This window comes from Aythya fuligula, chromosome 2 (assembly GCF_009819795.1).
Source record: "Aythya fuligula isolate bAytFul2 chromosome 2, bAytFul2.pri, whole genome shotgun sequence".
Lineage (NCBI taxonomy): Eukaryota > Metazoa > Chordata > Aves > Anseriformes > Anatidae > Aythya > Aythya fuligula.
In genome coordinates this window covers 145,549,432-145,565,858 of record NC_045560.1, presented here as the reverse complement: position 1 = coordinate 145,565,858, position 16,427 = coordinate 145,549,432, and the positions used below count along the sequence as shown (strand labels likewise).

Below are 16,427 nucleotides of genomic sequence, written 5' to 3'. Positions count from 1 at the left end.
AATTGCTGCTTTCTAAAGTGAAAAGTTTCAGACGCTGGGCACTAGAGAGGATTTTGGTTTCCTGTTTTATAGTCCCTTAAACTGTATGTGAAAGATATCTGTGCTGCATGAGGATGCTAAAAAATCCTGCTCCGGGTCGGCATCTCTTCAGCCTCCGATGTCGGCAGGAATTGCTGACAAGCCCAATGCGGTCCATGAGGCACTGCCGGAGGAAGGTGCCTGTACCAAAACCCATCTGGAGTCTGTGAGAGGGAGCTGAGGGATGACATCTGCCAGGAAGTTTGCAGAGAGAGCTCACGGGCTCATTTGTACCCCCTCGGGGCATGGCACGCTGTGCCCAGTCTCAGCAGGAAATTGGCAGCCTGTTCACCAGTCAGCACAGGGTGCTGCAGCTACTGCTTACAAGAGGTAGGAAGCTGGCGTTACCCTATGTAAAAGCCTCCTTTTGGATATCTGTACATGTGGCATGCTTATCACTGGAAGGTCCAAAAAAAAACCAAAAAACCAGGAAATTGGTTTATATTACAGAGTTTTAAATTCGTATCAAAATTAACACACCTGTATAAAAAAGCAGTTGCACGTTGCGCCGTGTCATCGCACAGCCTCTGCTGAAGTCAACAGCACCAGGGCAAGTCTTCCCCTCCATCTGTTAGCTGTTAGCACTTGGCCGAAGAGATGTTGTTCCTCCGACTAATCTGATCACTGCTGGCACCCCGTCCTAAACCCTTTTGTCTGGGCTATCGTGTTTTCCTTGGCAAGCTGCAAGGCGCGCCAGAGCACAGGTCTCTCTCGGACTTGTGCACTTGCATGCCGATGCCTTTCTCTTTCCATTTGTCCTCGCCACTGATGTGCTAGAGGAGGTAGAAAGAGGCAGCACAGCGCAGGGGGCATTTAGATAGCTAAGGGCTCTCGGCCAGGCAGTGCAGGCTTGCCCCACACGCAACCCAGCAGGGCTGGAGGAGATGTCTGGCCATATCCAGGGCTTTGCTGAAAGGTTTTTTTTGGGGTGGAGACTCCTCCCTTCGCAAGAGAGAGCTTTCATGTCTGCTTAATCTAATAAATAATTCCGGGACAGCTGAATTTCTTGCTTTCTTTAAAGAAGTGTAATTATTTTAAAATGACAAACCGGTCCCTTTGTTGATAAATGTTTCATATCCTTGCAGCTATGCCTGAATAGTTTGAGTAAATAATGTATTAGCTCACAAACAGATGTAGCACATTCAGGCACACACTGCCCAGCGGGCCCGGAATGCTGAAAAAACCAAGCAGATGATCAGAGCTGTGCTGAGCGCTGGGCATGGGCAATGATAGGGAGTGAGAATCGGGATCGGGATCTGGATCTGGACATAGCTCAGATGCCTGACACGGCACTGAGGCACTGGGGATTCAGATGTGAGCAGTCAGGCAGGTATGCTCAGGAAGAGCTCTCTCCTTCAAGGTGAGTTTTTCAGTTTTGGGGGTTTGCTTATTCCTCTAACTTTGCCCTCAAAAAGGGCCCAGAGTTTTGAAAAAAAGTCATTCTGCAGAAGTAATAGGTAAGGATCTTGTGTCAAGGCAGGGTGAGGCGAGAGAAGAAGAGTATGCATGAGCATCTCTGGTTTCCAGATGGAAGCCTCTGTAAATAGTGCAAAAGCACGTACATGTGAGTGTGCGTGCAGGTGCCTGTGGAAGTTTTAGATGACAGTTTTGCACACCCAGGCTGAGCCCCAGAAGTCCCCTGTGCCACCTTGGGGGGTGTGCGTGCCACCCTCCCCAGCCAGGCTGGCTGAATATAACTCCCCAGATGCAGTGTAATGCCAGCTGAAGACCACTGGGGCTTCATAAACAGCCCGGCAAAAGGTCAAAACAGCCCGAGGAAAGCCAGCTGCAGTTCCAAGCACACAGTGAGCTGCATGCAGCTCGCATTTTGCTCTGGCTCTAGGAGGGAGGAAGGGAGGGAGTCTTGCTCCGAAGGGAACTTGATGATGCAGAGACGCAGAGGAACTTTGCTCTTCTCCTAGCTGCCTTTTTTTTTTCGCTGAGAAGAGCAAATAATAGGAAACTTACCTTTTGATTTACTAAGTCAGCAGCAGTGAGTGAGCACAGAGGAGGAGCAGGCCTGCTGAGTGACGGATCACATCACGGCTCCTCTGAGGAGCACGGCCCCAGTTCCTAGGCTGGCCTGATTTAGCTTTGTGTAAGCAACACGGAGGACGGGAATGGGAGGCATCTCTGGGAAACAGCTATCAGTGCAGTCACATTTTTCTTCCTGCTATCTCCAGCTTTCTCTATTAGAAAAATAAAATGGTTTTAATAGTCAGCGTTAACTGCAATAGGAAATACATTTGCTGACTTTCCTGCCCTTCTGCATTTCACACCACTGCACTGGCTTTTTGAAGAAGTTGCTCTTCATTAAGTTCAGAAGATCAGAGCCCGCTGTCCATCGCTGGAAACCCCCCTGGACTGCAGCAGTGCTGAGGTTTCACCCTAAAATTCAGAGCTATAAAATGAAAGCACACAGAATTTGGGTTTTCTTTTGTTCCTAGCTGGTGTCCTTGTCCTATTTTTAAGGTGCGCTTACCTCATTTATAAAAAAAGAAATAAAATACTTCGAGATCCTGAGATAAAGGCACACGTGAGAACTAAGGAACAACCTAAATATTGACATATCTGGATCTGTTGTGGTGTTGCCACTCATAGGGACTAAGCTGCAGCTGACTTCTTAGGAGTAAAAATAAATCACTTCTCTATTTCATTCAAAGTCGTTCCATGGATTTGCTGAACTAATTTTTCCTCCAAGCATGGTCACATTTTGGGTCAGCGTGCCTAGACGACGTGGGGCTGTGCCAGCAGTTCCTGTGTAAAGTCCCTCTTTTTTTTTTTTTTTTTTGGAAACAAATCTAGTCATTCATAGAAATGAACTCCTGCATAATTAGAGCTGGTGTTGCACATCATCTCTGCTTTCCATTTTTAGATGCTGCAGCTAGAGGACTATAACTTTTAAAGATGCCAACAAGCCACTTAGGAGCTCGATAGCCGTAATGGGAAAATCTGTGGAGCTGAATAGAAAATGATAAGCCTCATAAGGAGTAGTTTAAAACGTTCGGTAAAGAGCTCAGCCAAACACTCAAAGCAAGAAGAGAAACAATCGCCCCTTCTAAGTCTGACCTCGGCGTTTTGCACTTTCTCTGCTGTCCCGCTGGTCCTGTCCAAATCCTGCAGGAGGTGAAAGGAGAGGATGGTGCTCTTCATGCCAGGAGGCTCTGGTGGGCCCAGTTACTGGATTGTGGCATAACTGGGGGCAGAGCCCTGGTTTTATCCTTATTTTCACATGCAGGCCTTTTTGGTGTGATCAGACATTTATAGGCTAGTTAAAACACTCGGTAACCCCAGATACCGAAGGATGAAACTCTAGAAAACTGATCCTCTTTAGCATTTTTTTACCTCAACTTTTCAATAAAGAGCTATTTAAAAATAATTAAGAAAGATGTGGAAGCCTTTTTTTTTCTGATAGACAGCAGGGAATCATTGGCTTCAGAGCCTGCAGGTGTTGGCAGGTGAGAGGTCTCACAAAGCGCCTTTCTTTTCTCTGCACTTGGAGGCTCTCAGGTATGTCCTGTAATCTCAAAATGAGGCTCGGAGGCAGATGAGCTAAGATTTGCTCCTTTGTTCAGAAAATGCAGTATGGATTTCTCTTTGTTTGGGTCTTTAATCCAAACTGATGCTTTAATAACTACAATTCCAGTAGTAGGCTTTTTTCTTTCTTTCTTTTTTTTTTTTTTTTTTTGTAAGTTAGAGAAGAAATCAATAAGAAAACTGGTTTTGCAGTGGGAAATTACCTCAAAGATGTTCGCAGCTGGACTGTTAGAGCATTTGAGGTCAGATATTGGGCCAGCTGGGGTTATCTAGGCCAAGTGTTTGATGCTGCTTCACTGCTAGGAGAAGGCTGAAGCCTAACAAATTCGCTCTGCAAAAGAGAGGATATAATATCCCCAATTTTAAAAATGAGCTCTCTGTCAAAATGCCAAAGCACGCTATCGGGAGTTGGATATTACTTTCAACTTAATTCCACATTTCTCGATGCAAATATGGGGGAAGATGGCTCAGCAGCTGGAGCCAAGGTTCAGGGTTAGGAGCTGTTGGAGCTCTCCCCGTGGTGCGCGTGGCCTGCCGCACCGCAGCCCTGTGCCAGCTTCCCCAGCAGTGAGATGGAAATGCCGCTTTGTTCTCCCACCGACGTGCCAAGGTGCTTTATATTAAAATATTCAAAAAGTGCTCTGTGATCTCTGGAAAAATAGCAAGGGGGAGGTACCGTAATGATGCAAAGCGTTGGCGTAAATTGTTGTTGAAGGAAAAGTTGGCCTTGTCTTCACCTTGTCCAGCAGCTTTGAATCACAGAATGGCTTGGGTTGGAAGGGACCTTAAAGATCACCCAGTTCCAACTCCCCTGCCATGGGCAGGGACACCTCCCACCAGACTCATTTGGGTACTCTTGTTAAATAATCTTTAAATTAACCTTAAACATCAAGTTATGCTGGTGAGAAAATATTTGCTCCTGCGTATGACTGCTCGTCCTAGCTTGTGTGACTCCCGTGCTATACGAGCTTGTTGACTAGCATTTGGCAGTCCGAGCCTTGTGCATGCTTTGCATGAGCCTTCCAGTGCCTTCTGTGTGTATATTTAGACAAAGTGTCTCATGCTGAAAAATTGTTAAAGCGTTTTGTATTTGTTAGGACATGCGTTGACTTCGACGCCTTGCGGACCCTAATGTTTCCGTGCATAACGTGGAAGTAAAGTGAATACGACTGTGATGCCACTGAAGACTTTAAAGATGATTTAGATTTTGATGGCTACTGTCCATCCTAACTGTAACAAAGCTCCTTTGTCAGCACATTAAACCGAAAACTGTACTTGCCTGTTCTTCTTTGTTAATCCGGCCCTCTGAACTAAAAGGAGGTGTTGGCACAGTTCCTTGCCCACAAAGGAGAAAACATTTGTACCTTGACGTGAGCTGCTGAGTGCTTGCAAAGTTTCGTGTCCGTTGCTGGGCCTTGCAGCGTTTTGCAGCACTTTCATGAATTTTGCAGCATTTTCAGTCCCAGCCCATTCGTGTAATTGCACTCAAGTGTTACCTGTGTGCCGAGAGTGCTGTTGATGCATGCCACCACCGTACGCAGACCGTAGCATCCCTACTGCAGCCGGGGCAGCATGGCTGGCTGCATCTCCGGTAATGAACCAGGCTGAAAGAAATACTCCAATGGCTGCCTGTCAGCACTTGGCAAGAAAATCCTTTTTATGTTAGTTTCAAGGTCGTCAGATATCATTATAGCCAAGTATTAAAAATTTCAAAGAAAGGAGGCAGTGTGTTTGATTTATAGAATAATTATCTAGCTTTAGCTCTAACTTGGCTTTGGCAATGGTTTTGCAAGCACTCGAAAATTAAATCCATTTTTTATCGCACTACAAGGTATTATCTCACAGCAAATGATAATTAAACACCTGTGAAATCAATTAGCCCTTTAAGCAGGGAAAAAAAAAAGTTTTCCAATTATGTTTTTGCACCTCCAAACTTTCTAATTCCAGAACCAGCACTTGTGGAGAGGGAAATGAACTGTCAGCCAGCAGCCTGCTAACCAGCGGCAAGATCACCCGAGAGCATGGCGTGGCCATAAATCCCAAAGCAAGCAGTCTGTGGGGACGACACCCTTTCAAGCAGGACGCGTTAGCCTTTCGAGCTGCGACTTAGGCAGCTATCTATCTGACACACAGCTGAGCTGTCGGGTTTTCTGCAAAGATGGTTACTCACTTGGTGTTTCCAATGCCAAGTTTTGCTTGACAGTTTATTTAAAAGCCGGCATACCTTAATGGAAACCAAGCAACGAGACACGCTGTGTGACAGAGTGGGTTTCTTTTCAGCCTCTCCAGCCCATAGTTCACAGCCATCTGCATTAAGAATCACCCACAGAAAACTGGCTGATTGCTTAATAGCTGAAACTTAATATACTGGAAAACTAGGGAACGCTCTGCCATTTAGCCTCGCATTATAGGTCTTTAATATCTGTCTTTGTTGTAGCACTTGAGCTGATCCAGCTACTTTTGGAAGGTGCAGCGTGTGTCCATGGGCTTGCAGCCTCAGGGAGGGAGCCCTGGACATACTTGGTAAAGTGCCATTGCGATTTTTGGCTCGTGAAGGAAAAAACAGCTCTAGTCCCATCTGACATCTACAGCGGTATGTGCTGATCCTCCCTGCCAAGATGAGCTCCAGCATCTTCCAAAAGATGGATTATGTGTGGCGCTGCTAAAATATATGCTGCTGGGTTGAGGCCATGGCGTTCAGTTCGGTTTCTGCTCCTGTGCTCTCCTCCATCTGAGGCACCGTACGGCCAGCTCTCGGCGGGTGCTGTGTCCCCAGAGAGGAGGGAGGCAGGCGAGGATGCTGGGGGTGGCATTCCCAGGGTCTGCCCAGCAGTCATCTCTATCTCAGGTTGTCCATCTGTGAAATGGAGCTGATGGTGATGTCCTGTATCAGTGATCAGAGGATTGTGTAGGAAAATACGTACACTGCTTTGTGATGAAGCGTGGTGGTGATAAGCATTACATCTGAGTAGCTGGACATGTGTGCTGGTTTAAACAGCCTGCCGTCTTTTCAGACCTCTTTTTGGTCAGTGCCGATTGTTGCTTTTATAAACAACACAGTTTATATTAAAATTGGTAGCGCAGACGTTTCCCAGGGTCGTTTATAGAAGTGTAGTGACATGGGGAAATGCTTTAGCTGTGAGGAGGAATGCGTGGCATGGCTGAGTCACGGCGGAGCCTCCGCCGCCTGCCTGCCTTGGGATAATGGGGAACCAGGAATCCCAAGCAGCCGCCTGATCCACGGGCTGACGGACGGCACCCCACAAAAATAAAAAAGGGGGGGGAAGCGACAGAAACAACGCGTTGGGTCAAGAAATTAAAACTGTAAGAGCCCTTTGCTGAGCGACATTTCTCCTCCTGGTAATTGCCTGCGCAGCGTTTCGGTGTTTACACCTGCGTGATAGATGGGGCCGGCCGTGTTTTCCCAGCTCTGGGTGGTAGCAGGGAGGGGATATTTCAATTAAAGCGTGAATACATTAGGATTGATTACAAATAGAGCTATTTGTTTATGCTGCCTAAAAAAAAAGGTATTAGCTGAGAACGCGGTGCACTTAATCATTGTGGAAGGAAACCTGAAAGTTAATAAAACATACTGCTGATCCTTACCGAGGGATGCGAGCTTTGGGTTCATTCCGTAGCTATTTTAGTTTTAAAACCCCAACTGTGACTTTAAAGGCATATGCAGTTTGGATTTTGACATGTCTGGATGATGCAGCTGAGGCCCAGTCCGAGCTGTCCCTAAAATTGGCAGCAAAATGTTACCTCGGTGCAGACGTGCCGCAGGAAGGAAAGCTGGAGCAAGAGCAGTAAGCGCGTGTCCCCCTTCCAAGGCCGTCTTCAAGCCAAGAAACCAGGAGCTTTTGGAAATAAACAGCCTCCAAGCAAAGCAGCAAACTCCTCTCAAAGCTTTTCCTACAATAAATGCTCCGGGGGATCAACCTACCTAAAGGGGAGGACCAGGATGAGGCAGCAGAAACCAGGGTGTGCTGGTTTGCGGGAGGTGGCTGCTGCTCCTGTTTCTTACGTGAAGGTGGGCCCCAAAAACCCTCCCTCATGTCTGGGTTTGCCTCCCAGAGGTCTCACTGAGATCAGTCGGTGAAGATCAGGGGGAAGTCAAGCCCATGATGGAAGCGATGTTGGTGTTTACCACAGGTACCAGGTCAGCACTGAAGGGAAAAGTTCCCTGCAAGCGGTTGTTGTGGGTTGTTCACACCCAGTGAAGGGCAGCGGGGCCCCGTGACTGTGGTGCCTCACAACAGCCCATAGCACATGTTGGCCCCATTCTGTACACACTCTTTCATACTTAGTGCTGTTTCTGGTTTTGTTTCTGTGGGCCTCTTGTGCCAACACCTCTAGACTTGCCTTGCAGTGGCCCTGAAGCTGCATGTCCACCTTATGGCCTGTAGGTTCCCTCACCACACGATGCTTTGGTAGCTAATGCCGTCTCCAAGCCCATATTTAAACACCTGGGGCTATCTTCTCTCTTTCAGTTACGTCAGTGCTGCCCACAAACTAGTAGTAGTATAATTGGCCTGTAGTATTTAAGGGTTTCAAAGCAATAAGTACCTCGTCCCAGGGTGTTGGCTGAGGGGAATTAAACTGGGAACCAGTCCTTTCGCACTGTGCTCCGAGATGGTGTTGAGTCACCTTAAAAGATTCAGGCTGAAATTGCAGAGAAATTTGTCCCTGAGAAGAAAGCCGGTGCAATTCATGAACTGCAGCATCTCTTGATGGATTTTGCTTTACTCCGGGTCTGCTCGTGTTACATTTGCGGGTTCTCCCTGAAGTGAGTGGAAATTTTGTGCCCATACATCAAGGTTAGGATGAGGCTCTCTCTCCCTGTATGCATGATGTAGATAAATTACTTGATGACCATGAACCATGCTATTCCAGAGCTAAGCAATAAATCACAGGTTCAGCTTTAAAAGGAACAAACAGGAGCAAGATCCTAACTGGTTTTCGGGTGGGAAATGGTCGACAAATGCCTTTTATTTGCTTTCGAAAATCTATCCTAATACCAGCAAATCAGATATGAAAGAAAGAGGGCCCGATATAAAACCCCGCTGACATATGGAGGTCTCACTTCCACTGCCCTCGGCCTCTGCTTTTCCTTTGTGCTCTGATTCTGCCATTGACGTTTTGTGGATATCGTTGCATTCCAGGGTATTAACAGGATTTTACATTTTTAGCTAGCTATTGATAGCTACCATTAGAATCCACCAGTCCCCAGGAGTTATATAGGAGTTATGACTGGTGTATTTTAGCCCTACGGGGTATTCTATTTTTGGTATTTATTAAGATTTTCTGTCATACAATATACAGTAAAAGCAACGAGTCTCAGACCTACTATGCGAAAATGAATGCTTAAAAATGGCAAGGGTTTTTTTTTTGGCATTCCAGTTTCTTGATGTTTTCCCCCATGTGCTGTGTCACTGCTGACTGCTGAGCTGAGACTTTAGGTGCCGATCAATGTCCCACACCGAGAAAAGGAAATTACTGCCACTCACATGGGATATATATATATGTGTTTTAACCAAAGTTGGGATACGATTTAAAAAAAATGTACTTTGAAGTCTGTTTTGTAGTTTTAATTAATGCAGCGAGGGTTTTTATTTTACTCTCAGTGGAGATAATCTTAATCCATTCACAGTGACCTTTTCTTGTGCAAATTAGTTGTACACGCTTGTTTAAGCAAATGGGCCTTTGCAAGATGTCTCTTCCTAAAGACGGAGCTTATAATTGAAAATTGGCTTACTCCCATCTGTCTGGCCTGGGTGAGAATACAAACATAGATCTGGAGTTTTTTATATATAAAAGTGTAATCATATACATACTTATATATATATCCGTATCCATATCCACAAATGCAAAAAACTTGCTGTGCCTGCAGGCTGTGATTAAATTAGATTCTTAGTGTTAGGAAATTTCGGTGTCACAAGTTGGTGTCAAAATAATGTCTTGTCTCCAGAGTTGAGGAAACCCTTCAGAAAGGAGGGGTGTTTAATCCTGAGCCCTTTGTCTCAGGAGGAGCGTTGCAGCGAGGTCAATGCCATTTGCAGTTGTACAGGTTTGCCAGAAGTACAATTAGCTAATAACTGGCTGGAAACTGTGGGGATCTGATGGTGGTTTTTTTTTTGGTAAATGGTTTTGTAGTGATTGATGGAATCGGGGGAATAAACAGAAGTATCTTAAAGATGTAATTCGGAGGAGCAGGGGTCACTGCAGCTATGTGGTTAATTGCTAAAATTTGGCTGCCAAAGCAGTTTATCCCTCCTTCTCCTCTCACCACACTCCACAATAACCACCTAGAGAGTCATTGTGGCCCCCTTCGCTTTGTCAGTGCCTGGTTGATAAGGGAAGACTTGTGTGGCAGAGTTCGAGTATTTTTTTGCTTTGTACAAACCCCTTATGCGGAAATGAACACAGTTGTGCGTGACTTGGACTGAATCTGAATAGAAATCAGACTCACAGGGGTGCAGTGACGACGCTTTGGGTATAAAAGCATTTAATCTAAGTTTATTGTTAAGAGTTCATGCACACCTACTTACACAGACGTGGCTGATTTCTGCGAAGGCGGAATGATTCCCTTCATTCTCGGTTTCAGTGCTGCTGTCCCAGTGCTCTCCCGTGGTGGCTGCTCCTTGGGGAGACCAAAGAGGGGCGAGCACGATGGTCACACACGTGCACACACACGTGTGCACACAGGGGAGGGAGCTGGTTAACCTGATGGAGAGCCATCCTGGTCAGAGATGATTTTATCCAGACGTGTCTCAACAGCTGTTTGCATTTTCATGCCCAGTTACTCGAGGACTCGCCGCTAATTGAATTTTCTCTTTTCTCCCCTGTTCTTGTTAGGTATGATTACCGTGAAATGCTGCACAATGCCACTTTCTGTCTGGTTCCCCGTGGCCGCAGGCTTGGCTCGTTCAGGTTTCTGGAAGCCTTGCAGGTAAGAGCTGCAGCTTAAAGCACTGCCTGTGCTGGCTGCAATTCAGCATGCAATAGCAGGGAGGTGGGGAGGGGAGAAACGTGTTTCATTTCCCTCATGGACAGTAATCCACTTTGCGAAAGCCTCTATTCATACTTCTGGAGCAATTGGCAGCTTCTTCCCGGGGGGGCTGAGCACTGCACTCGTCTGCAGGCTGAGTTGTGTTACCTCCAGCAAAAGGGTTTCCCTGGAGGTGGTGGGGCTGGGAGGTTGGACCGGCCTAGAGCACAATTTTGTCAAGCTGCGAGACTTCCCGTGGGGGACACTGACCTCCAGCAGTAAGGCCTGGAGCAGTGAAGTAGCTCTTCCTTTCCACTTAGCCAAAAGAGACCTGCACTTGCATCGTCTCCCTTGCATTACTGCTTGCTGAACATGCCAAAGGCGGCCCAGAGGTTGTAGACCCCAGATGGAAGCATCACATAAAGGTGGATGTAGGGAGCATACAGTGTGTTTGGGACTTCACCCAAATCCCCTTGACCTTTTAAAAGCATTTTGGTTATAATTTCCCTTTTTTTGCTGTTGGCTAGCCAGGCTCAGCAGCACAGCCATCAGGTTTCTGTCCCAGGCCTGACACTGACCTGAGACAGCTGTGGACAGCATGACCTTGTTTTTTTGCCAGCATCAGCTCATCCCCAGGGTCCTGGATCTTCAGTCACCTGTACTAAGCATCTTGGGAGGTGCTGCGGCTGCCCTCTGGGACTTGCATCTGGATTTCATTTACATGGGAGCCAGAGCTGAGGGAGGTGGAGGCTGGGGAGCTTCTTGGTGTTGGTTAGAAGGCAAACGAGGACACCTTACAGGGCCCTGATGTCATTTTGCCATTTGGGAAGTGTCCCAGCATTGGCAGTAAAGCTGAATGTCATCACAACACTTTTCCTCATCAACCACAAAATGCCCCAGCTGTGATGACAGGGCATTGTTCACTGTAATGCAGAGCAGGATTCGGGTACCTAAGTTTAGATGTATGATGTCATTTTTGAAGCCCGGGGGTACCCTGCTGGTTTTCTGGGGCTTTTCCCCAAGGATTCAGGTCCCCCATTAGGTTCTGTCACATCTTCCAGCTGTGGATGGGTGTCCTGGATATCCTAGAGCATCTCAAATGCATCAGACACTTAGGTTTAGCTGCTGAACCCCACATCTACTGGAGATCCAGGTTCTGGGCTGTCAGTTCCCTAGCAGAAGGTAAAGAGCCCACAAAGTGCTGTTCCTTCCCCAGCCTCTTCAGAGGAAGAAGTGGGACCAGCTTCTTCGGGATGATAAGCGGCTTCAGATCCTTCCAAAAAGCACTGCTCAGCTCTTTTCTTGAGTAGGCCACCAGTCATGTAGCTGCTGTTGGATAAATCGTCTCGGGAGGAGACTGCAGAGAGCATACCTCACTGCACGGAACTTGGAGGCTCCAGGTCGACCATGATAAAATGCAGGCACTGAGGATTTTCCTAGCAGGCTAGCAGCAGTATACACTGATTATGATGAATTCCCAATTTTTGTCTGGCTGCAGGGCATGTTGAAAGACATAATCCACATTAGTGGAATGTTTTAAACATGAAAACACATTGCTAAGTGTTTTCTGCTTGGCTTTTTTCATGCGCTAATGTCATTTCCTTGCAGAAGATCACAGTTCTTTGCACATTGTAAGCACTGCTGTAATGCAGAGACGTGACTAGTCTAAGATCCTCTGTGTAATATACGTTACAAAGGAAGGTAGAGCAGTCTGGAAAGTTCCCCTTAATGCTATCTTTCGTGAGGTACAGGGGGACAGACCCCAGTCTAGGCTAGACTCAGAGCATGCAAGCTTGGCTTGATCCAAAAGAAAATGAACCAGAGCACGGGCTGATGCCGATCCTCTGGTAAGAGGTTCTTTCATCACTTCAACAGGCTTTTGGCTGGGATCTTACACTGTCACCCAGCCGACCAGAATGCAGTGGCAATCGTTTATTTATGGAAATACCGCACTGTTTACTGAATATTTGCAAACTTGCTCTCAGTGCAAAGGAACTTGCATGACTCGTAAAGGATAAAACAATTTAGACAAACCATACTGGTGAGAAATAGATACTAAACTTACACACTTTTTGTTTCTTTTAAGACAGAAAGCAATTATTATTTTTGTAGACAGGTGATGACGGATGGGTTGTGTTTGTGCAGTTGCTTCTATTCAGAGAGCTGATATCAAACAGGATGGGGAATTCACTCCTCCTAGGTGGAAGAAGTGCTCTGGAATTAAATTTGATATATATTTTCTGTAGGGTTGTCTTACAACATATTATAAAAATTGAGGGAGCTAGCTCCCCGCTGAATGGTTCACAAAGCAGCGAAGAAGGCAATCATTTTGTGTTAAATTCTCCAGGGTTATATTTACAGAATTTTAACAGCTCTGTCCTCATCTGTCAGCATAAGCACTGGATTTCTAATGCCGCTCTCCACGCAAAGCCCACCTTTTGAATAAGCCCCAAATGGAAAACGGTGAACATTTTGGCTGTGGTCTCTAGCTTCTTTGCCATATTGCCTTGCCTTCTGACGGCGTGGCGCGAGCGCTGGGGCAGAACTGGTGCAGAAAGCAGGAATCAAACAGGAATCTCATTGGCATGAGCCTTGAGGCTTGTGCCAAGTGTTGGCCGGCCACGGGTAAGCCCGCTAACGAGTGCAATGGCTCTGTGTGCAGGCTGCCTGCGTGCCCGTGATGCTCAGCAATGGATGGGAGCTGCCCTTCTCGGAAGTGATTGATTGGAAGCAGGCTGCCGTCATCGGGGATGAGAGATTGCTATTACAGGTAAGAAAAAGACGGCGGCCTTCAGCAGATCGGTGGATTATTGCCGCCGCCGTCTAAATGGATGGGGAAGATGAATCCGAAAGGTCAGGGCTGTAAAAGAATTTTTATCATGAAGGGAGTGTCTGTGTCACGCCGGCGATGAACTCATTTAATGTGACATCATTCACGGCCTGACCTGAAGGTCATTGCAGCCACCAGGCCGCGTGCTTCAACACAGGAGGCTTCTTCATTTTCCCTCTGGTGGGGAGCGCCTGGGTCACTCTCTGAGGCAGGGCCATCCCACACTGGTGCTGCAGTGAGGGAGAAGACATCTGAAGGGCATTTTTGCTCCTGTCCTTCAGAAAAAGTTGGATCCTGGGGCTCCACCAGTGCCATGTATCTGGCTGGAAGGGGCTGGCGGGGCTCCTCACTCAGGCAAAGGGGTCTTGTCTCAGTCCCTGTAAATGCCTAACAGTTTTGTGGAAGCAGAACCTTTTTGAAGAACAGCTTTTTGAAAGATGTCTTCAGAAAGACACCGTTGTCTTTCTGAGGCAGTGTTCACATCACTTTATTGTTAATCTCCCTGAGATCATGCAACAAAAGTGAGCCAAGGAATTAGAAATGCCCTGCTTACCTTCAGTATCTGCTTTTGTCTTTAAATTCACTAGATATTTTCTTCTGTTTCCCTGGCAGACGTATTTTTTTTTAAGGTATGGAGAGAAATGGATATTAGGAAAAGTTCTTGAAAAATTGGCAGCATTTGCTGAAATGCCATCGCCCAGCGTGAAGCTGAGATCCACGAGATCGGGAATAGCCACCAAATTGCTGTGCGTCTCCTATCTAGTCATTTCTGTGTCAGCACCACTGACGTGCTTCCTGACCTCTTGAAAATGTTTTTCTAGGGAGACAGCAACGTTTCAAACTTTTTTTTTCTTCACAAAAAATGGATTTTACAGCTTTCGGGTAGCTGTTTGCACTGCACACTGTGCACTAGCGCACGCTGGCTTATCCCACAGTAAGAGAGGTTTTGTTATTACTAAATTTAGCTCATTTCCAAAGAGGCAAGGTATCACTATCCATGGAGAGAAGCATTCAAAGGCACGAGTGTGTTAGGACCCAGAAATTGAAGTACCTTTAAAAATCTCCTTAGATGCCTTCTTACTTGTCCGAAGATGTAAATATTCGTAAAGAGCTGGCCTAGCAAGCCTTGCAAAGTGCTGCCTGTTGCCATTAATGAGACACAATCTGCAATTTAAAAAAAAAAAAAGAAAAAAGAAATTTGATTTTTTGCTTTCATGGACAGCATGTTTTTCCGAGCAAAATTATTTCTGCCTTTAAATCATAATAATTTGCTGATCTTCACGCTTTCCGGTAACATGCCATTCGTTCTCCTCACAGCTGCTTCCATATTGAACAGCTACTGCACCATTATTAACAGTGTTTTTAAAGAGCTGGCAGAGGGCCTGAATGTCTGCTCTGGGAAATGTTTTTGTGATGTTACAGTTTTTCATTTCCTGTTTTAGAGCAGCTCGGATGTTTTTATTTGCATATTCTCCTCATCACAGCGCTAGGAGACCTTAATCCAGCCTTTCTGCATTTATTTTTGTGGGGTGGTTTTTCTCCTTCCCCCACTTCTTACTGAAATGACCTTTTATTAAGACGTCATCCAGTTCTAGTAATTCCAGTGTAATCCTGCCAGATTAGTATTAATACATCATTTTCCCCACCTGTCTCTCTGGACAAGTAGATTAATAACTAATAAGCAAATGCAGTTAAAGTGGGAGCCCTGATTTTCCTTTCCAGCTGTTGCAACAGAGCAGGCACCAAGGCTTTTTTTAAACCTTGGCACCGTGTTTGCAGGCACTCGCAGGCACAGGCTGGTCTGGAAAACCTGAGCTTCGTGCAGTAACCTTCACTGGCAGGGCAGCCTTCGCGCTCAGGGGCCCTAGCAGCAAAAGAGTATTGATTTCACTTCTTGCTCTCACATGTAGCACACATGCAAGGTTGCACAAAATGCAATAAAATGATTAACTTTATAGAAAAAGTGCCATGTTGCCACCGGGAAGGGACTTTGATTGTCTCTTTACTCTTGGTAATGAGCATGGATGTGGTCTGTGGACAGCCGGTACAGATAGCATTCATTATCCCCCTATTTATTGGAACTTACTGGAAAGGTAATGAAAAGAAAGAATATTCACCCCTCAAAATAAAATTTCATACAGTTAAATATCATTCTGCCACAGTGATGGAACTGATTAGAAAAACATGCACTAAAGCCTGGCTTTGGCTTCCGTCTTTCATACTTGCTTGAAAGGAATGTTTTAGCTAAAGACATACAGGGACCATAGCAGAGGAACAAAACGCACCACCCTTGACATTGTGACCATTTCCTTCTGCAGCCCTTACTCTCTGAAGCTCAAATTCTGTTTCATACTTAGCAGGTCTTAGAGAGTGAATGCAAACAATGCAGTTACAAATTTACTGATTCTCCTGGAAATTCATTACTTATAAATTCTTAGAATCTCAAATTTTCCCCAGGAAAATGTTTCATGTGAAGTCGTTTGATTCAGAAGTTCCTGTAACCAAATACTGATCCTTGCCACTTCTTAGAATATTTTAGGAATAAGCAAATGTGTTTTGATCAGGAAAGGGCGGATGTGTTGGGCTGCAAGTAACCTTCAGAGCAAGCTGGGATGTGCAAAAAAGCAACACACGACAAAAGTACATGCTTTTACAGCTCATGATTGAAGTAAAAGCTCTGTGAAAAATGACTGTTTGAGAACGAGGTGGCCTAATTTGAAATCACAAGAAAGTAGGTGCAAAAGCACAGCTCCTGTTCCTAGAAGAAAGGAGTACAGATAAGCAAAATATCTTAGAGGCCTTCCTGGTTCTGTGAGTAGCCCTTGTAATTGAAGCAAATTGCAGTTAAACTCCCTTGATGATGTCAATTTGCATTGTCAAAGTAGCGTGCTGGAGGCATTGGTCGAGGTCCTAAGAAGTTAACCAGTGGCACATACACCCATTAGCTTCCCTCCAGCATGGAAGGGGGGTGTGGGGATGGGGAGAGAAGCAGAA

At 45.9% G+C, this 16,427-nt stretch overlaps 1 protein-coding gene across 1 annotated transcript in view; it reads left to right on the top strand.

Moving 5' to 3' along the window:
• EXT1 (exostosin glycosyltransferase 1) overlaps nucleotides 1-16,427 on the top strand; it is a 167,649-nt gene that overhangs the window by 127,940 nt on the left and 23,282 nt on the right. The window contains exons 2-3 of the mRNA XM_032181721.1: nucleotides 10,471-10,564; nucleotides 13,266-13,373. Coding sequence (XP_032037612.1) covers nucleotides 10,471-10,564; nucleotides 13,266-13,373 — 202 coding nt within the window. The remainder of the gene's footprint in view (nucleotides 1-10,470; nucleotides 10,565-13,265; nucleotides 13,374-16,427) is intronic.